Source organism: Hippoglossus stenolepis, chromosome 7 (genome assembly GCF_022539355.2).
Source record: "Hippoglossus stenolepis isolate QCI-W04-F060 chromosome 7, HSTE1.2, whole genome shotgun sequence".
Taxonomy (NCBI): domain Eukaryota; kingdom Metazoa; phylum Chordata; class Actinopteri; order Pleuronectiformes; family Pleuronectidae; genus Hippoglossus; species Hippoglossus stenolepis.
This window is the reverse complement of record NC_061489.1, coordinates 6,605,844-6,629,230: the sequence shown is the minus strand read 5'-3', so window position 1 is coordinate 6,629,230 and position 23,387 is coordinate 6,605,844. Positions and strand designations below refer to the sequence as shown.

The 23,387-nt window shown below is 40.8% G+C and overlaps 1 protein-coding gene across 2 annotated transcripts in view; it reads right to left on the bottom strand.

The window, feature by feature from the left end:
• Nucleotides 1–23,387, bottom strand: part of il1rapl2 (interleukin 1 receptor accessory protein-like 2) — a 381,416-nt gene that overhangs the window by 54,271 nt on the left and 303,758 nt on the right. For both annotated transcript variants that reach the window (XM_035160565.2, XM_035160566.2), the window contains exon 7: nucleotides 3,621–3,695. In XM_035160565.2, the coding sequence (XP_035016456.2) occupies nucleotides 3,621–3,695 (75 nt within the window). The remainder of the gene's footprint in view (nucleotides 1–3,620; nucleotides 3,696–23,387) is intronic.

Genomic DNA, 23,387 nt, shown 5'->3' with positions numbered 1-23,387 from the left:
GAGGCGAGAGAGGGGAAAGAAAAGAAAAGGGGAATAAAACAGAAGAAAAAATGAAATGAAATGAAAGGGAACCAACATTGAAAAGCCAAGAGAGAATCAAGGGATGAGGAAGAGAAGAAAGAAAAGAGGATGTGAAAGGAGAGGAGAGGAACACAGTGGCAGAGGAGAAAGGGAAAGATGAGGAAAATGAACAACACAACTGTGGTTGCTGATGTAAATCTCCCTCAGGTTAAAACAAGATGATAATTAAAAATGTACCGCAGGGTCACGCTGTGACTGTGTGTGTGTGTGTGTGTGTGTGTGTGTGTGTGTGTGTGTGTGTGTGTGTGTGTGTGTGTGTGTGTGTGTGTGTGCGTGTGTGTGTGTGTGTGTGTTTTCATACTATGTGTCTTTCTGTGTATATTATTATTGTAGGTGTGTTTGTGTATGTGTATGTGTATGTGTGTGTGTATTTGGGGTTTAGGTTGCGGTGCCCATTAAAAGGTGTCCCTGCTGCAATCAGTGTACAGAGGCCTTAGGGCCTATTTGTTACTACATCAATCTAGCTTTAATGGAAACACACAGCACAAGAACACACACAAACACACACACTCCCACACACACACACACACACACATCCACGCACGTACATCCGCCTACAGTGCTAACATTGTGAGAGAGACTGCAGAACAGCAGGCCACACACATGAATACACGCACGTTTGCAATACACACACACACACACACACACACACACACACACACACACACACACACACACACACACACACACACACACACACACACACACACACACACACACAGCTGGTAAAGAAGCAACCCAACTGGGCCCACAACAGCAAACACACACTGTTTAGTACACAAGAGAATCCTAATGAGATTTCTTTTGCTTCAATTTATAAATTCTGTGTATTTCTTTTCAGCAAATCTTTATAAGACCTTCATAGGTTTTTGTTCACATTTCTGAAATTTTTTTCTGTTATACCAATGCTAAAATAAGTTTTGAGGTTCCTGTCCATTGCAGATCGAAATATATTTTCCTCTAAATCTGAAAATCACCCAGTGAAGATGAATCAAAGGGAGAGGACCACATTTGAAAATGTCTTGGTTGTGGCTGTCTGTCAGTTTCCATCAGTAGATAAGACACTGCTGCAGCGAGTCCTGTGCAGACTCTGTAAATGTTTTAGCACAATGTAAATTGGATTGAGTGCATATCTGCTCATAAGTCACTGTTAATCGCTGACTAGAGGAGATAAAAGAACAAAAGCACAGCAGGACTGGAATGGGTAGGGGAGCTCAGACAGGCCAGCAGAGCAGCCGGGTGCTCACAGAGACACCATCTTAGCTGTCTGACCCAAGACAGCAAACCACCGGGAGCTTCAGGACTGCTGCTCAGCTGAACCTGACCTCTAACTTCTATATAGACAGAGGCTGTGTCTGCCCAGGATTTGCTAAAGTATCTCTTTGCTAAACCTGCAGGAACCTTGCCAGCTGATGGAGGGATTTTGGCACAGTGACCACAGTCAGAATTGCACATCATGTGACTCCCACGAGCCCCAAAGGAGTTTTTCTCTACACATGAATCATTACAAAAGACATTAGAGTAAGGGAAATTATCCAACACAGTCAGAGAAGACCTCAACTATCACCAGGAATTACATTTATATTGAGCTATTCTGCACCTCGAGATTATATCTGATGTCAACACTCAGGAATTACTGGATCCTCTATGTTGTGAGGCTGAATGTAAAGTGGGTAGCTTTACCATCACAATCAAGTTGGTCAGATACCAACTTTAACCACAGTTTCAGAGGAAGATCTAGGATCTTTCTAAATCTGGGGCCATAAAGGGGGCACAATTTACACAGAGGGGCCAATATGTCCAACATCCATGTACAATATCCTGATTCATTGTTTACTCTTGTTGCTCTATAGCTAGCTGAGCAAAGCCACACATCATTAAATACATTTTTTTCAGGCATATTGTGTACCTCTGAAAAAATCTGAAAAAATTGTCATATTTATTGTTTGCATTGATAGAGTGACTATTTTTTTTAAAAGACAACTGAAAGGACAGGGGCACTTCAGGGGCTAATCCGATTTCAGCCTATGCCCCCTGGCCCCGCCCCCACGCAATTTATGTACCATAATAATCCTAATCATCCCTAACCATAACCAGGGTTCGAATTACGGGGGAGCTAAGGGTAGCTCGGCTCCCCTGAAAGCCTTCCCTAAGACGTTCAAGGGGAGCTAAAAAAAAATTTATGTCACTTTTATGTCACAAACTATATTTTATTTTACACACATTAAGGTTCCTGAAATAAAAGAAAATGTTTATTAAATATGTCATTGTTGTGCATTTGCCATGCACAGATATTAAGGAAAACCTGTTTTAAAAAATTTAAAAATAAATATATAGACAGGTAGACAGGGGAAAGAGAAGTGACATGCAACTTATGTCCCCTGGCTGTGGCGTGAACCTTTCGACATTACAGTGTTATATCGTTAAGCTGCCAAGGCGTACCAGAAAGAAAGAAATCTTAAAATGTTGGCACTGGCTATTTAAAGACAATTTCAATAAGTGTAAACACAGATTTTTCCGAGGCACTTCATATGAACATTCTTGTCTGATAATAGACAAGCCCAAAACTATGAAAGCCAAAGAAATGATCTGGGCTGTGTGGGAGTTTACTAAGCTTTACTAGATGTTACTGCAGTATTTCTCGTAGTACACTAATTATGTTTAAATTGAAGGTATAATTCATTTCAATTATTGTACATTCAATCCATTAAATCCAGTAGTTCATTTAAGTTTTTATATTTTCTGATCTGTGCACTTGTCACTTGGTCTTTCACCGTGGGAAACCTTCAGTGCAGCACCGACAGACAGAAGAGAGATCAAGGTAGAAGTAAAGTTCGTCCACGCCAAACGCTCCTCCTCAGAAATATCATGCCATTGTCAGGGCTATGGTAGCTATGGAGACACCTGAACAATGACTGATCTGCTTTGGCTTCTTTTTCGTCTCTGCTACAAGTTTCTGATGTCAGTTGGGACAGGGTTTTGAGAGTGAAGACCACTTGGAGAAAATTGAAACACACATTTCTAGCAAACTACTTCCTGCACCGACCCCGACTCACTATTCTCTTAACTGAAGGATGTAAGTGTGGCAATGAAATAGAAATATGTCATATTCAATAATAATAAGGTGGACGTCTATCACATCCAACTGTCACCTGCCTCCATCGCAACACAGGTATGAGGTATAAGTATGTTTTCTTTTTATACTTTAAGCAGGGGTGACATCCAGCTCTGAACAATAAATCAAAACCTACGCTGCAGGTGCCTCCTGCTCGACTCCTGTTAAACCCTTGCACCAAGTCAGTTTCCAGCTTCGGGGTTCATTTATGGCTGAAGGTCAAGCGAGGGTAGCACTAGGGCTGTTCAGGGACAGTGAAATATTGAAGTGTCCATAGCAGTGTTCCAGAAAGGCACAGTGATGCCCAAACACCCCGAAAATGAACACTTCACAAAAAAGATGGAGACATTTTTAAAATGAGGACCTCAAGCGTGACCACTTTAATCCAAGAATAAATAAATAGAGAGGAGGTGTTGGTTCTTACCAGGCGTGATTTCTATCGCTGTGTCTTGCCTCTCTGGGGGGAAAAGGACCTTGGGAGGCTGCGTGGTTTGGAGAGCTGAAAGACAAACAGAGGGACAGGTTAATTATAAGGGCAAGAGTAAGTGGGAGTTTTAAACTAATGAGCTTTGCCTCTGGTGGACATAGACATCACATTATTAGCTCATCCCTCCCCACATAACAGTTCTGACATCCATAAACCACAAAGGTAAAGGAGAAGCCCACTTTATCTCTCAATTCACAGCACATTCCTCACATCCATACAACTCTTAACATGTATCAGTAAGCATGTCTTAATTCTTGATTAAGAAGTAATAACTTCGACAGTTTCATTCATTGACTGTAGCGAGTAACACCGCTGATTGTCAAAAGGTCTTTGTCTTCTCATTTAAAACAAAACACAAAGACATTTTTTAAGATTGTAGTTCTGAGGTTTGGTTTGGCGAAGACGACGGGCTCTGGATGTGGCTGTAGAACTACACAGCTACAGTGTTCGGTGAGGAAAAGTCCCTGTAACCGATTGACCTTGTCGCACTGACTGATCACCTTCCTACAGCATCACAGAGCCACAAATAAAGAGTGTCACACCTACTAGACACCTCACATCATGTGTTTTTATGTCTCTGTGCGGACAAGATGTCTGACTTTGTTTCCACTCTGATGAGCAGCAGACACTCTGCCGTAAACCAAAGCAAGTTTCAATGGACTCCGACCGCCTGATTGCTGTTTAACACCTTTCCCCTCACTACCTCCAAGAAAAGTCCCTGATTTGTTTCAGTATTTCCATTATTCCTTTAAAGCTGAGAGTAGAGCACTTGCAACTTGTTCTGTGTTTATAATTGAGAAGATATAGAAATTATATATCACCTGATCATCTTGATATACTGACCCTTTTAAAGCATTGGCGCACATAGTGGAAATGCAGTACTGCATTCATCAAGCTTAATGGAAAGTGTCAGAGAACAAAATTGATGCGATTAATGAAAAATTGGCTTTGACTAAAAACAGCATGGCGCTCCTAGCAATGGTTGGAAAGCCTGTAGCTTGGTTGAGACTAAAACATTTCAACAACTATCGGATGGTTTGCCATGAAATCTGGATGCAGACATTCATGGTCCCAAGATGATGAAGCCTAAATGATAAAAGGCCTGCATTTAAATTGAGCATTTCTTTTTGGATTTGCCTCTTAATACTCATGCACACACAAACGTCTACATACTGATGGAAACAAGCTACCATGCAAGGTGCTGGTCCAACCACAATGAGCAATTCAGTGTCTCGTCCAGTGTCTTGCCCAAGGACGATTCGACAGGTGGACTAGAGGAAGCAGGGATTAAACAGCCAACCCTGTGATTCGTGGACAACCTCCTCCACCTCCTGATCCTCAGCCACTTTGTGCCTTCCTATGTCATTAGTCATCCTAATGACTTTGGTGATTCTCTCATTTTTCCTGTGGCATTACCTTGAGGTTGGCACTTTCACTCCAGTGAAATGTCAGGACAACTGTTCATGAGATTTAGTGAGACATTCATGGACCCCTTGGGTGAACTGTAACAACTGTGTTGATGCCTTCATCTTTCATCTAGTGCCATCGTCAGGTCGGACTTTTTATTTCTCCAAAAATGATCAATTAGTGCAAATGCTATGTAAATAAAGTTTCCCCATTTTCTTCTTTTTGTTCACAAACTTTAACTTAATAATCTCAACCAATATTTTTAACAATAAAACATATATTAACAACTGAACAACTTTAACACCTACTTTTCTTTCTTTTTCTCTTGTATCACATCCCACTTTTCTTGCTCAGTCGGTCCTGATGCAGACCGCGGTCCGCCTATTGGTGACATTCTATATATTGTGCCTGGTAAACATTAACATGTCATCAAGAGCATGTTAGCTTACTGACGTTTCCAGCAATTAGCCCAAAGCACAGCTGTGGCTCAGTGGAGACTCACAGACAACATGGCTGTCATCTAGTTTGTCAGAGGTAAAATGATGCCACTTGAAAACTGTCATCAGTTTGATCTTTCGTTAAACATTAGAGATCAGTCACCGAAATGATTTTACTGTCAGATGTTTTGGGAGGGGAGATTTGCTCAAGCTGCTAGATAAAGGGTGCGATCAATTTGAAAATAAACATTTGCATTGACAGGAAGTTGTAATGCTCTGAAGTGTGTTCACATTACGATGAGTCAGTATCCCTCCGCAGTTCTCTGTGTAACTATTGGTCCACTTGTCAACGTATTTCACACTAACACGCACATTAACAAAGGTGTGAGTGTTTGTATTAGTGTCGAGTGAGACATAAAACTGATTCATTACTCTGACTGACAGTGTCCCACATTGGTCTAAATGCTCTCTGAGTTTCTCAAGGTGAGAAGAAGAATCATCCTATTGATGAATATTTTTCTTTGCTTCCTTGTTTTTCCGCTTTTTCCTCCAATCGCTCCGTCAATCTCTCGGTCATTCGATCCCTGTGTCTGTTTCTCTGATAAGTCTGAAAATGTCATTTGCATTCTGAAGGTTCCTGCTGCACCCTTTAAAGATTAATGAGACAACCCTTCACCTAGACCTACAACTGTCCTGTTCCGTCCTTTATTATCATACTGCACCTTTCCAGTTTCATTTCTTTCCCCCGTGTAGATTTTTATTTTGAAAATGTCATTTCATGCAAGAGAAGACTGTTTAAGTCTGGATATGTGTGATGTTTATTGGGGGCACACAGGTGTATTTGCTTGCACCTGCCTGCTATTTGGCGACTTAACTTGACTGTGTCACAGTCGCAGAGGAGGCACAGTAGGAGTTGTGTCAAAGTGATTAAGTACTGGTGCAGTGCGTCTCTCCTACATAGATCCATGTCTTTATCAAACGACACACACAACAAGCAAAGAAAAGTTTGCCTTGCTGTGTTGTGCTACTTAGGTAAATTGTTTGCTCAGATAGACAGAAACGTCCCCATAGCAACACCACTGGCTACAAAATGACCAAAAAATCAACCAAAAACACCAGATGCACCAAAGCCATGTGCCACTAATTCACAAAAGCCAGCTTTCTGAAGGAAGATTGTGTGTATGGGGTCTGTGTTAACCTGAATAAAAATCTGAATATCAAAAGGTGTGTGGTGAAAGGAGGATAATGATGGGGTTGCTGTTTACTGTGAGCTCACAGCACACTGCACCGCAAACACAATCATGCATTGAGATCTTTGAACTTTTTATAATGGTAGCTTTTCTTGAAAATTACAGTTCACTGTTGATGTGTTGCTGTGTTTGTGTCGAGGTCTGGTTGTGCGGGGGAAGCTCCATTTGTTGGACTTCTCCCATGTTTGTGGAAACATGGATATTAGACGAGGCAATGGACGAATTTGAGCTTAGTTTTGCTGAATCTTGCAACATTGTGTGATCTATGAATCAACCTTTAAAAAAGCAGATGTTTACAAATATAGGAAGGGAAACTGATAATTTACACAAAATTAAATATCTGCTGAAGTTTAAAAGCTGTACCATTCAATATGTTTTAGCCAAGTTGGTCCAATGAATGAAGCTGAAATGCAATATTGTAATCCCGTTGTAACAATGAATATTAATAGTCATTGTCCATTAACACAGCCAGCATCCATTAGAATAGACTGTAGAACTAGTTGAATATACATTTTTCTGCCAGTTACATTTTGGTCTCTAACATTTAAAAACTGCAGCTGGCTCTTCAGCTGCCAGAAGCTCCTCCGTGTTCACCACATGGTTGCTAACTTTGTCTGTCTGTTGTTTGGTGCTGAACAGGTTTGTCGGATTTAAATAACTGGGTGAAAACAGCTGCTTGCTGTAAATTGATTGATGAGAATAGTTACTAGCTGCAATTTCTGATTTTTCTAATTTCGTGTTTTCAAATGTCTCTTTTTGTCCAGTAAATAAAACCCCAGAGATATTCGGTTTAATACGAAACATTGAAAAAGGGTTCAAATAAATGATCAAATTCTTCTCAATTAATTTCCTGTGGACTAACTAATGGATCATTCAACTTTCATCATTTCAGCCCTAAATATCAATAATGTAATAAGAATTTCTCAAGGTACGTGCACCCATGTGCTCTAACCATTCGGCTATCAGGTCAGCCAAGCAAATCTTACTTCCTTAACAGGGCCCTTCTTTAGGAAAAGGTAGATTACCCAGTGACCCAAATGATGAGAAATAGTAGTTTTATTAAGAGGTCCCTGGAAAACTTTGTGAGTTGTTGTTAACAGCAAGATATAAAATTAATATTTATTGCTGGAATAAATCAAGAGTGCATTACAATTTGACAGTCAAATCTAGCAACTGCCCACGACAAATCCCCTCTTTGGCATTAGAAAAGATATTATATATGTTTCTATTTAAAAAAGCTTAGCACCAGACCTGACATGATCTACATCCAGACAATGTACATTGACCATACAACACAACACCAGATTACAAAGACTTGAACTGCAGTGCTGCTCCATATGCACTTTGTTAGGTAGTGTGATGCAGTCCAGCACATTAGGTCAGAAAAACAGCCAGTTTGTTTTCCTGCTCCGCTCCTATACTGCAATGATTACTGGGGATATAAATCTATTGAATTTAATGTTGTAATGCGTGTCATCAGAACCTCACTATGAACGTAATGAGCGACACAAAGTTTGGTCTGACAACTTTTCTGTGATTTCAGAACACGTTGATTCCACGTGCACCATCCTGAGCCGATCAATTCGGCTGTCCGGGTGCTCGGAGCAGATTTAAACAAACACTGTTGTGTTGCAGACTTTATCTCCAGAGATGGAATGAATCTAGTTTGTGTGCGAGACCAAATGTAGCCTTTTTCCATTTAAAAATCCCAAGAGTGTTAGATCCACAGCATGAGAAAGGTTTCCATTTTAACAGCAGCCAAAAGGACATTACTTAACATTTAAAACTATATTCAAAGTGACTGTATATCACCATTTACTCAGCGTGATGGTTATTATTCCTGTAATTTGGCCTTAACTGTTTCGTACTGCAGATGGACTGACCTCAGCATTTTAAGGATCACTTACATTTTGACCTTTTGCAGCATTCTGCTCAGTGAACCTGCAAAACACATTGTGTCCCATCTGAACTTTGACACAATGGACATTCTATTTTTGCCACGGGGGGGAAAATCTTTCCTCATTTGAGAGAAATGTATCATCTGTGTTGAAAGCTTTGCACACAGAAAAAAGATGTCAGAGCTGTGGCTTTTTAGAAATAATGTCACAACTGATAAATATGCTGGAGAATGTAAAAACTTAGGTCAGGCGCTATTTAGGATCACAAAGAAGAAGAAAAAACTTCACACTTTAAGAACTTTGCAGTTTTATTTAAAAAAATACTGAGCCACTGGCTTCAAACCCGTCTCTTTGTTGGTCAAAAATACGGTCGCTTTCCACCACCTCAAGAGTGCATCCATTGGAGCTCAGATGGACAGAAGTGTAATTGTTTTTGCCATATGTTTTTGTTATTGCTATTTGTTATTTGAACAAGGTGGGTGCTGGATGATACAAACAACAACTGGGTTGGTCTGAAACCAGCAAAGACGCTCAGGGTTTGCGTGGCCCTGAAAATCTGAGCCCAGGACCTTGTATAATGTATCAAATCGAAAAGTACTCTTTCCTGTCAGAGGTTAAAATGACAATATATGCTTTTATTATGTAAGCAGCATTTTAACTGGAATACTTGGTGAACTTGGACCTAAAGATAATTATTATAATAATAAGCACCGTCACAGAATGAAGGTTTCCAGTCTGAATCCCAGTTTGGACGGGGTCTTTCTGTGTGGAGTTTGCATGTTCTCCCCATGTTGCTGTGTGTTTTCTCTGGGTCCTCCTCCCACAGTTCAAAGACATGCATCTAGGGCTTAGGTTGATTGAAGATTGTAGAATGATAGGTGTAATGTGGCAATGGCTCCTGTTTACCCCCTGCGATCCCCAAGAGGATAGGCGGTATAGATAATGGATGGAAGCCCTTTGGGAAAGGTGGCTCCTGTATATACTGTTGTGTACTTCAATGTTAAGCAGTGCAACATCTAAGTATATCAATCACAGCATGTAGAATCATATTTAGCAACACAACAGTGTAAGTAAATACAGCAGTCAACACATCGTAAAAAGTTAAATATTTCCCTGAAATGAATTGAAAGAGACACATGGCAGCCATGTTAATAACCAGTTCAAGTACCATGGGACCTCAGTACTGTACTGAATAACATATTTGAGCGAAAAGCCTGGAATAGACTACACAGTCAGCCTTCAACACGGAGAAGTGTGTACATTCTGTGCTGTTCAGTGTGCATAATCAGATGATATATTCTGTATATCAAGTAGATTTTGACCTTTTGGGCAATTATGAAATGTCTGGCGGCGCGGAGAAGCGGGAGACGTTTATGTTTATTCCTGATACATTTTGACTTGTATGTCATGCCCTATTCATAGCGAGACTCATTTAGTCCTGTCCGAATCCACTCTGATTTGACTTATCGTGGTTTCTCTCCGACAGTGGAGATCAGAGGGGAAAATAAAACGATTTCATTGGTTCACAGAGAAGCAAATATCCACATTATTGTTCTGTTAATGAATACTGAGTGACGTTAAATAATTAATGATAAAATGGGCGGCGGGGGGGATCTGTCAACAAGCAAACTACAAATCTGTTTCCTTTCATTGTTTTTGAGGGAAACAGCAAAACAGAGAAGTGGTGTTAAAAGATTTGACTATCTGTGTGTGTGCGCGCGTGTGTGTGTGTGTGTGTGTGAGAATCATTCATGTCTCTAAATAGACAGGAAGTTAACACGTCATTAAAAGCAAACCCTTTCAGAAACAGTCATTTGCATTTTCTCTATTTGTGTGTGTGTGTGTGTGTGTGTGTGTGTGTGTGTGCGTGTGTGTGTGTTTGTCTGTGTGTGTGTGTTGAGTGGGCCTGCACATGTGCTCTGAGTTAGGCAACGAATGCACACCAACCCACTAATATGCAAATGCCCTTGTGTAGTTGCATTTGAGCATGTGTGTAGATGCATAGGTGCAAATCTGTGCATGTCTTGTGGATATAAGTCCTTATGTGTGACGCTGTGTGTGTGTGTGTGTGTGTGTGTGTGTGTGTGTGTGTGTGTGTGTGTGTGTGTGTATGTGCATCATATATGTATATTTATGCTGTGATAGCTGTGATGCTGATCAGCTGTCTCCTTCTTCTGTGAACCACCTCATTTTCAGCAGCATGAGAACATCAACACAAAGTCATTGTTGTCACTGAGAAAACAAGTGGCCACAGTGAAACAGAGGACGCTAACATTCCTCCACACAAATACCACACAGTATTTTGCTTGTCACTTAACCTGTTATCAGTTACTGGTGTGTACTAACGTGTTAGCATTTGAGTTTCAGTGCTGAATATCTACCAGATGTTTGGATTATTTTGGTACCACATTATAAAGAAGTAGGCCGATCTTCCTAACGGATGTTGGCTGTAACAAAGCAGGTCTGACGCAAGCATTCTTGGATCTCAATATCGACATTGGAAATGTAACGGGTGACTAATTCAGTACAGAATAAAAACCAAAACAAACCAATGGAACAAGAGCTGAATCACAGCATGGATGATGCAAGTCCAGGTTTATGGTAAAGTCATTGTTTGGTGCAATCTGCCGCTATTTGGAGCGAGCCAGAGCCCGAGGGCGGATCACGCTGTGTGCAGCAAGAGTGTGTGAGATCAATGGGCTTAAATGTGACCCTGGTGCAAGTGCTGAAGGTGGGGGAAACATTACCCCCCCCACACACGGACACGCACACACACACCTCGACGAATGCATCGACGACCATTATCACAGGTACCATCTGCTCCGAAGCAGAGCCACACTGGAGGGACACCCTGATGGAGGAAACAAGCACGCTCTCCCTTAACTCTTCCCAAAGAGCTTGATGATTAAAGTCATAAATTACAAACGAGGGGCTCTCTGGAGAAAGGAGGAGGTTCCAGAGGAAGAGGAGCAACACATGATGAGCTCGGCTGTGACAGACAGCAGATGAACAGCTTTAACTGTCAACAGCCTGGTCTAGTGGTTCCGGAGGATCATATCACAATGTCTTCTCTGCAAAATACAACCTCATCATGCTTTTAGTTTGTTCAAGCAGAAAGATTTGTTTTTGTTTCCCAGAAAATGTAATGAAAGTGTAACTTCCCTTCTGTAGGATGAAGTGAAGTGGGGAAAAAAATGCCTTTGAAACGCAGGGCTGAGATACTCCTACCTACTTTAGGTTGTCTCGCCATATGACGGACGATTCCAGTAGCAGCACTAAAGCTCATGGTCGTCCCGAGCGGTTTGAACCCCCGGCACAGGCGGCTGGGGCCGAGACAGTCTGGGCTAAACTGTGTCTGAGGAGCGCAGTGGTCCTGAGCCGTTCCAGTCACTGGCACAGGCAGGAGAGGGTGGGTGACGTCTCTGATTGGTAGATGGCGACCCAAACTGTTGACTCTACGTAAGCATTGGCCTTGAAAGATCTAAGATGTTCAAGCCATAAATGCACATTTTTATTCTAAATTTGGTAAAAAATAAGATTTGTATTTATTTGACAGCTCAAAGAGCACATTTAAGTGAAAGTATCAATTAAGACCTTCATAATTTTAGAGGTTTGGTATCAAACTAGACTGCTTTTCATCATGTGTTTCTTTCGAGTGGGGGGGGTCAGAGGGCCCCCAGGCCCCTGTTGTCTGGAGCCCCTACGTGTCATGTGCCCTGGGTGTCATGTGACTTATTTCTTTACATATTCATGTAGTTCTGGCAGATAGAAAAAAGACTGCAGTCACTGCAGTGATAGCTTTAGTGCATCTAAAAGCTGATAACTTTATAGTGTTGCAGCTCTAAGGCTGATTGATTATTGTATTTCCAATACTACGCTGAAGCACTCCAAGTTGTTCTACTGGATTGATAAAATGGATAAAGGAGAAAGCCCTTTGCAACAACTTCAAACTTCAGAAGACCTTTCTGTTCCAAAGATGTCAAATGTCCCTTGTCTTTGATTTCCAGCAGCACATGAATGTAATAACACAGTCACATTGAAAAGGTTCTACGACAGAATGCTGAAACACGCCCCCTCATTTAAAATCTAATTTCATCAGGCAGACAAAATGCACTGATTGCAGAATGTGCCAAGGCTGCTGATGAGACTCATCAGAAGGTAAAACGCTCTTCAGAGGGTAACAATGAAAAATCCTTTTCCTGGTGACCCCAGAGATCTCTGTGCAGGTCCCCAGCTGAGGTGCTCCCACAGGCAGATGTGACACCTCACCATCAAAACACAGCGAGAGCAGGAGAATATGATAGATCAAAAGGAGGATCCCAATCAAAAAGTATGGATTCATCTGAAGCACGACAGCTGTCATGAGTGTGTGTTTGTAGTTAGTGATTCTAATTAGTTGATTTAGATCAGTTAAGGGACTCTTACCTAACTGCTGCTAGTCACACCGGCAGCATGGATGGGAACACACACTATTTCCAGAATAGTGACTGGGGGTGGCTCAACCACCCATGGAGATTTAGCTAATTATCTTCTTGCTATCTGTAGGCTACAGTACGCTCTCTCTCTCTCTCTCTCTCTCTCTCTCTCTCTCTCTCTCTCTCTCTCTCTCAGAGCAGAAAGTAAAGTAAAGCAAATTAATCAGGACAAGTTATTAAGAGGTTTAGCTGAAATAGTCAAACCATCTTTTACAGTTATTGTTACCAGGTATTTTAAAGAGCTAATCCATTGTAATTTTCAAAGTCAAACGGCTTTTCATGATGTCATTAAAGAAGATATCATAGTTACCTCCGCCAAGGAGGTTATGCTTTTACTAAAGTCTGTTTGTCATTTTTTTCGCAGGATAACGATATTAACTACATGGGCCCAGGGCCTGGGGACCAACCATTAAATTTGATCGCGGGTGAAGAATAAATTATGGTAGTTGTTCCTCACATTCTTTGACTAGAGCTGCTTTCAGACCTGCACTTAATAATCTCCTGACATTCTCCGGAGGGGCTGTATGCGAGAACGCAAATGTCTGAGTCAGATGCTTCGGACTTTCTCTAGAGTTTCTCCTGCCAGACCCCTGGTAAAAAATGTCTAATGAGCTCATGTGTGAACACAGCAGGAGATCCTCTGCACGAGTCACCATGAGCGATTGGCCGCATTGATGGTGTTTCGAACATGTGATAGACGCAAAATAAAGGAAAAAAAAGAATACACATATGTCAGGATGAAAAGAGATAGAAAACACAGAAGAAGAGATATATCAACTTGGAAAGACAACGGGATTGGACAGCGTTTAATGGTAAGGGCCGCTGCCGCTGTGAATGTGCTGTGAACAGTGACACATGATCTCTGCAGCAGGATCCACACAGGACCTCCTGCCTCTGCCTGCTGCACCACCCCTCACCTGAACACTGAGATTTCGGTGTTTCTGTGAACACGTCTGAGCGGAGTATCTCCTTCTGCGTTCTTCATTCAAGTCTGCATCCCATTGTGCTGCGTTAATGTGTGAAAACGAGCTTTTATGGCAAATAAATGATTCATTGTTATCAGACCACTTCCTTTTATTATCTATTTTTCTAAGAATTTAACAATCACGTGTGGGATTGTTCAGCCTTGGTGAAGGAATGTGCTGTACTGAGTCGTCTTCATAACGGAATGTCCACCACTAAAATGTTTCCTGCCTTTTCTTTGATTTCCTCTCTGTCATTATACAGAATTCATCTTGCGGAGCAGTGTGTTAGTTTTTGGAAACCCTGACCCACAAAGATCCTTGTACAACTTTTAAAAAAGGTAAGTTGGGCCAAAATATTGATTAAGATGACAAATGCATATATGACATTGAACAAGAAGAGATGTGTGTGTGTGTGTGTGTGTGTGTGTGTGTGTGTGTGTGTGTGTGTGTGTGTGTGTGTGTGTGTGTGTAACTGCTTCTGCTGAGAGGTGATAAGACCTTTAATAATGAGCTTGTTCATCATGTCATCAGTCAATGCACTGTCACTGTCTAGGACATATTCAATCATTAATACATTTTTCATTTAAACACATGGACATTAGAGACTGAAAAAGAGAGAAAATGAACACCAAGAGCGGTAGAGCCAGCTCCAGACAGTCTCTCTCTCTCTCTCTCTCTCTCTCTCTCTCTCTCTCTCTCTCTCTCTCTCTCACACACACACATTGTCTGTAAGTAGAGAGGTCATAGTCACAGCTGTAAATTTACATACCACCCTCATCATATGCACACACACCTCTATCTTCCATCATTAGAGGGTGAATTTTCTGAATTAAATATCACTTCATTTCCTATGATGAAAGCTTGTCATTGGATGAATTATAGGAAATCTCTCTCTCTCTCTCTCTCTCTCTCTCTCTCTCTCTCTCTCTCTCTCCTCCCACACCTCTGGATTCATTACATTTCTCTCTTTCAAGTGAAAACAAACTAAATTCCCTGAGTAAATGTTCACTGTTTGCGGCACATGGAGCACATTGTTGCGATGTGTTGCAATTTGTGGCTTTAATGAAACTGATGTCATTTCCATAACCTCGTCCTGAAGTTTACCTCACACATTTTCATTGTCTGCAGTGACTGTCTGAGACAAGCAGTGTGGCAAATTGCGAGATAACAACAAAATCCATATTCCTGCAGTAAAACACACACACACACACACACACACGCACACACACACACACACACACACACACACACACACACACACACACACACACACACACACACACCTACACACACACCTAATGAGGATAGAGTTGGCTGCCAAAGCACAAGGTAAGCTTATCAACCACACAGACATGCACATAGAGAGACAAATGCAAACACACACACACACAGACAGACACACACACACCCTGATCGATGGATGTCTCCTGGCCCAGAATCAACCTTACTGTGATATCTGATAGGTGATAATTCAAACCTTTGCTTTTTAACAAGGAACATGTCTCTGACGTCCATTTCATTAAATACTGTTGCTGCTCAATGTTGTGTTCATCTGTCATCATGAAATATGTGTGTAATGTTTAGTGCACTCGTGCACAAACACACACACACACACACACACACACACACACACACACACACACAGACAGAGATAAAGTAAAGGACACAATGCGGCACCATACATATTCATCATGGAAGTCAATACTAAGGACGAAGCTGTATTGATCATGTGAAAGCAGCATTTAGTTTATTGATTACTGAGGCCACCTGTTCATAAATACAGACGATTAACACTACAAAATATGAAAATCAAAATCAGTGCTGTAGGAAATATTATGACATTTTTATTTGCCCTAATTTTTGGCATTTTCTTGACAATACCTTCTTGACACTAAGCCAACTAGAATATATCATAGTAAAGAAAATGCTGCAGTTTAATTTCTGGTGGACTAAACTCAAAAGACAAACATTTGCATTAGATAGAGATCAATTTTATGGTGTGTCTTATTACTTTGTTTTAATTAGCTGGGCACTAGGAGATGTAAGAGCATATTGTTGTGCAATGTTTTCATATTCTGAAAGATTGGTGGAACATAGAAAACTACATGACTCCCCTCAAACCTGCATTCATTTATTATTTGGCTCATTTGGTGGCAGCACAGGCATGAAACTGAATGTGGCTAACCTAATGGTCACCAGGTTGTGTGCGGTGGGTTCGGCACAGTTTAGACTTTTCATATTTACATGTAATTTATTTTAACATGTGGGTCTACCAGAACACATGCTGTGATGTTAAAAATCCACATTATTCCTCTCATGCAGAGCTGCAGAGCCTGTTTACTCCATCTCTCAATGCAGCGATTTAGCCGGATAGATTGTACCTGTTACTGGACGATGACTGATCAGGAGCTCCACTACATCCATTTTCCTAGAACTTCTTCATGTGTCCATGAGTTGAAATTTAAAGCCTTGGAAAAGTCTTATTTTCTTTTACTTAACTTGAAACATAATTTTCATCATATTATACAGTGAATGATACCTACAGTATATAATATCCTGCTGCTGTCCCCATCCACTGAAACACGCACACGCACACACACACACACACACACACACACACACACACACACACACACACACACACACACACACACACAGTGTCGGTACAGCCGGGGCTTGAATTCTGTTTGCACTTGCTGTCTGGCTACTTTTTAATTATACTGTGTGTTACTTTGTACACAAGTTTTTGAAGGTTTGGACCAAACGTCAGAAACAAATAAGTGAAATAAGAGAGCGATCCAATCCTAAGTTACCACGCTGTCAGGTGAAGTGCTCTAAGGTCAGGGCTGCAAAGCTCTGATGAGACCTCGAATGAAAAACTCAAACAATAAATATCTCAGACACAAAAAGTAGCATCAACTCCCAACAGTAAGAAAGTTGTGTCCATTAAAGCGTTGTGTTGAGGAATTTTAAAATGACTGTTCCCAGGAGAAACTGTCATTCCATCAGTCAGTGTGTGTCAGCTTCACGGAAACTTTTATAGATGGAAAAGATGTAAAGCCTTCATTTTAGCACGGCTGTGTTTTGACACCACCATGGGCCTTCCTGTATAACACTGGAGGGGGATTTGATGTGTGCGTGTTCACTGGTCTCTGTCGCCTTTCTTTCTAAGTTTTGAGTGACTCTGCACAGACTTTCAACAAACCCGAATTTATCAGACTTGATTTCCAATTGCTAGGCTCAGGTTTACAGTCTATAGAACATTTTCTATAATTGGAAAAAAGCATCAACTGTCAGTGTTTACGAAGTGAGAGATGGCAACGGGGACTTCAAAAGAATCTGCTGGTCGTCTCAATTTTTATTTTTCAGATTTCATATCATACAGCAGATGAGTCACAAACACACACTCAAACACGCATCTGCAGGAGTCCTTACAGTCACAGACACAAAAAGTGCTGTGTGACATATTCACACATTCATGTTGTGTGTGCACTGAGTGGAAACACAACATGTGCCAGTTAGGTCCTGGAAGCTTAGCACAATTATAATTACTGTATATATTGTTTCACTTAACTAATAAACCAAAAGCTCAGGAGCTGCTTATCAACATGTTCTCTTATCACTAACAATTATGGCAATTTAATCAATCCCATAGAGCAGCCAGACAAACAGGATAAGAGCCAAAGGTACAAAATATTCAAATAAGCTTAGGGAGAAACAGTGATGCACAGTAATGCTACTTTATGAAGGTACTAATTACATAATACCAACTATAATGGCATCTAATAAAGCACATATCTCCGCCAAGGCCCAACAGTGCCCTTAAATCTAATCAGGCTGCACCAAATTGCACACACTCATAGATCGCAGTTCCCTAACTATGCCTGATTTTTTATTGAGATTCATGAATTATTCTCTGGGAAATTGGTCTCTCAGTGTTACAGAGGGTGGAGACAAATTCCTGGACCTGCCCTTGTGACCCAGATTTACACCAAACCTTTATGAGTTCTTGCCTGATCCATACCACATCCTTCTACCGAGTTCCCTGGAAATGTTTCGTTTAATGCTGATAAATATCAGACAAACAAACAAATACTGATGAAATAACCTCCTTGGTGGAGGTAATGAATGAAACTGCAAAGTCTCAAAATTGTCATATTGGACATAAACAAAATTTCATTAAAAATATATATGATTAGTTTTGTGAATCATAGGGAATGTTGAAAAAGTCAAAAGTGGCTAGAAAACCAAGACAGGGTCTTTCCCCAGCCCTAACCACAGTGCTTGTATTGCCTGTACACTACACACATGCTGGACTAAGGATGCACATGCTGGTGTTTTGTAAGTTTCCAGCTGCTTTCTGACATGCACTGAACTCTGGAGATCCTCCGCAGTTTCTCCTGAGGACGTGTGAACGTGAACGTCTGAGTGAGAGCCTCAAGATTTTCTCCACCTGGCCCCTAGAATAAAGTCTTCAGAAAGTCCGCAGAAGTCGACGTGAGAACAGAGCAGGGGATCCCGGGCTGGATTCACCGCAAGCGAGTGGGAGAGTTTGTGGTGATAAGAGGCGACACTGGTGTCGATGTGATGTAAAATCACAGGATCTCTGCGGATGCAGATTATGTTACATCCTACCTCTGCCTGCTGCTCCACCCCACACCTGAATCCTGCAGAGGATTTGTTGTTGTTGTGAACATGACTGAGCTGAGAATCTCTCTCTGCGTTGTGCATGTTTGAAAGACAAACTGCTGAGAAACTACAGACCTTATTCTCCAGAGTACCTACGCAGGTCATGTCTGAAAACTGTTTAACCTGATCACGTGTTGAGTTCAGTCCAAACATTCATAATCATGGACAGTGTGGTTTTTGACTTCCATGTCATCGACACAGTGAACTTCTGGTCAGTACAATCACCAGTTTATCGTTTCCCTGCTCATAAAGTCATGGAGATCAGTGCTAATTCTGTCAGTCCACTAGCAAGTTTAGTTTGCCGCAAGTTCAAACTGCTCAGTCAACTATTGACCTATGATTGTAAACTCTGTGTTCATAAGTACAACAGCTCAGCAGCCTCCAGTTTGCATCACATCTTTTTTGTGTCTGACGGTTAAATGGTAAAGAGGGAGATTGAAACAAAAGAGATACCACATTACAGCAGTGATTAGTTTATACAGTCAAGGCAGTTTGTTTGAGAGAATCTACTGTATTTCCTCTGACCTCCTTCGAGATGTCTGGCATTACTTTCATCATGTTACATGTCAGCTCCTGGCAGAGCAGACTTGTAGAAAGCATGTGTCTGTTGTTGACTCAAAGTGGCAGCATAATTTGTTTTTAAATGATTTTGAAGAAGCACAAACAGATCTGTGAACCAGAGCAGAGCAGGTCGGAGCTTCAGTGGAGGTAAGCTGTCAAATATGAATATGTGATGAAATAAATTATAAAATATTCCACTCTGCTCTGTGTGGACGTGTGTATCTGCATACCTAAGTGTGACTGTGTGTGTGTGTGTGTGTGTGTTTGTGTGTGCAGCTCTGCGTGGATGTGTAGATGAAGTGAGCTGGACAATGTGCCTCTTCAGCTAAAACTGTCTCTGAATATTTTATATCTCCCATCTTTTTCAATGTGCACATTAATATTTATGCTGACAGCCAGAAGCTAACAGAAAGTCGTGTAAAATTTGTCGATTATGCTCATCATCATCATCATCATCATCATCATCATCATCATCATCATCATCATCCTGCTTCATCATGTTGTACTTGTGAAGATGAAAAAAGACCGAAACATTTAATGTTCAGTTAAACCTTAATTTCAGTTCATATTAGTGTCGTTAAGATAAGTATCAACTTTAAAACAGAGACACAAACTGATCATTTCATGTCAGATGATTTCACTAACCACACTGTCTGCAAACAGTAGAGGGTGTAAAAATATCAAAGTGCTTCATTTAGGTAAAACAACACACACACTTTCATGAAGAACAAATGGAAGCATCTATATGCGGTCAATAATCCTGCACTATTTCCACACTTGTTTTCAAGGAGTAGAGATCAAACAACAAAGACTCTAATCGGTGAAGATCAATAAGATGCTCCTCTCATAATGAAGAGTAGATCTTTTCTACTTTTTCTAGAGGTTCAGTCAGCACCAGGTATTAAAGGATAAAGCTGGTATTATTCTGTAATTTCATTAAAGTACACAAAGTTTATAAAAAGAGAGCTAAACCAAAATTAATTGATTCTACTAACAACTAGAACGAGTGGATACCTCCGTCAAGGCCCAATAACCAAAGGTCACACATTCATAGATATCAGTCCCCTGAATGTGCCAGATTTTCTTTCTCATCAAAATCATACAATATATTCCTTGGGGAAAATTTCGAGGTGGATCCAGGAATTATTTTCATTTCTTTTTCAAAATGTTACTAGTTTTTCCTTGACCTACACCACATCCTTCCACCAAGAAATCTGTTTTTCTGTAATCCTCCTTTCAAACTAACCAACCAACCAAACAACTGAGAAGTGGAGTCTCCACTTGGGGTGGCACGGCACCCCCGTCACACCAGGGATTAGGGTCTGACATGCACAGCCTCCTCTGTGGTTTGACTAAGATTAGGCAAAAACTGGTTTTGTGAACCATGAAAAAAAAATATTGCTGTAGTCACAGCAAGTGGAAGAAGTTCTGCAGGATTACAATCTTTTGGTGAAAAACCAATAAATTATCTGTGAAAACTGTAAACTTTTAAGTTAGCAACATATTTTTGACCTATCAAATACATACATTATTAACATGTCTGCATTATGATGATGAAACTGATATTTATTGTGGTGTCATAAATACTTATTAGCTCATTTCCTAATCTGCAGCTAAATATATTTCCCAATAAACACATTAATTCCTACTATGTGAGTGATGTTTGCTAAAAAGTAGAGTTGTTTCACTAAATGTTTATCATGATGTCATCCCTGAAGAAGTTTAAACCATTATCGTGTTTCCGATACGGGTTGAGGGAGAAGACAAACTATGCAGAACCTGATAAAACCTGTATTGTTTCAAATGACTCATGTTTGGTTCACAAGAATCCTGAATAAATTGAAATAACTGGCATCAGTTCAATCAGTTGCTATAGTGAATGTTGCACGCGCCACCTGTCATGTAAATGAGCTCCAATTACGTATAGCACCTTCCAAAAACTGCTTCAGTGGCACACGCTACGGTAACATCATCGGGGAAAAAAGGACAAATTTGGATTAAATAAGGGAAGATTATTTGACAGCAAAAGTTTTTACATGCTGAGATACAGCAATTTTAGTTTATGAAATGTATCCTATTTTAAAAGTGAATACTGTGTCTGAAACAATTTGGAGGTATCAGCCCTGTGAAAGTGAGAAACTGATGACTGTGCTAAGATTACTCCTCATAATGCAATTGAATAGTGTGTGTATGATACAGATTCTTCTGCCTCACACACACACAGAGAGAGAGAGTGTGTGTGTGTGTCATTGCATGGGAGGATATAAAACACTGAGAAAATATTCATTGCTTAGCCGAGGGGTATAGGATCTGTGTTTGTAAAAGACTGGAAAACATAATGACGTCTGTTTAATATGCAGGTATCTGTATGTTCAGAGAGCGAATCACAGCAAGACAGAGAGAGGAGCTGCGACTATGAGACAGATTTAAGGAAAAAAGGTAAAGAGGTAAAAATATAAAGTTATTAATTCATGTCAGAAACTAAGACAGTGTTTCAAGGTGATGTAACACAACCCTGGCAGCCATACTGTTATATGATATTCAGATCTTTAAATATGTTTATAGATATAAATACTCACCAGAAGCCCACAAATCACATCCTCTTTCGCTGTTGCAAATGCTCACAAGCTAACAAATCGCCCACACATTAGCAAGCACTGCGTTAGCACCAATGCCAAAGGGCTCTTCAGGTTTGTTTGTACTTACAAAGCTGGAAGTAAAGTACAAAAGAGGAATCACAAAAGTTGTATCCTCAATGCCACATTCAGTTGGTCCTCAGCATAGACTGTATATAAAGATGGACGACACATCTTACCGAAAGAATGAACGCTTAAACATCAGTTTGATAACAACTTTCTAAAGTGACAGACACCATCTTTGAGAAAAGTTAATTTGATGTGAACTTTAACCTTTAAGTTTGATGCATGTCCCATTTTTAACATGGAGTAGGCAGGTTTATAAACGTATACTGCAGTCAGCCACCAGAGGGCAATTGAGACAATGTGGCTTCACTTTTGGGGAGATATCATGTCATCCATTTTTATATATATTCGAGGGTCTTCACCCAATGAAAGACAAGCTAGTCTCAGGTAAAAAAAATTAAAAAAATTCCTGTAAAGTGCTGTGGTCTTAAATGGTTTTAGAGAGAGACACTGGTAAAGAAGGAGGTTCCTCTATTAAGACAGATAGAGGGAAATCCTGAGGTGCTCTAAGGGACCAATATTCCACATCCTCTGGTGAGCAGTGGTGATGATGAAGTTGAGGAGATGAAGTGAGAGCTGTACATTGATCAACCTCCCCACCGGATCAGCTCCAAACTCAGGTGAGGTGTCTGTAGAGACAATCCTGATGTCTGAGAGAGACGCTCGTACCCGCCAGCTGAACTGTGTGATCCCGCTCTGAGTCTCCTGAAGCTGCTGCGTTTTCTGCTGTGATTTCTCCAGTAAGCTGCCCTCGGGCAAGACATGTCTTTCCACTACGAGCTCCACTCTGACTCCATACTCCACATTTTACAAAAATATCAAAAAGAGATCAAATACAAACTTGAAAATATTTTTCATACAAATCATTGTATGTTATTACTGAAGGCATAGCACACATTTCTTTTTTTTCTCAGATTTCCCCAATACTAGAGCCTATAGACTTTTGTCTGATGACGAATTAGCCTCTGGCGGCAAAGGCCAATATTTTGGGGCGTCTGGTGCAGAGAGCAAATATGGGCTAATACTCCTAGGACTAGCAACATGAGACATGATTAGCATTTTGAATGTGTGTGAGTTCATACGAGACACCATTTCAGTGAAGCATCGACAGCTATCTGCATATGAAAGCGCATCAATTAAAAAGCTAATTTCGGATTCATTTCTGTCAATGTGTTCCACCTCTCTTGCTCTCCACCCGGACTGTCTACGAGACACCACAGCCTCCTCGAACGTGATTGATCAAACTAGAAATGGAAACCAGAAGACTTCCAGCCCCCAAATCTTGTCCCTGGCCCACACACTTTGCATATGTAGAATATG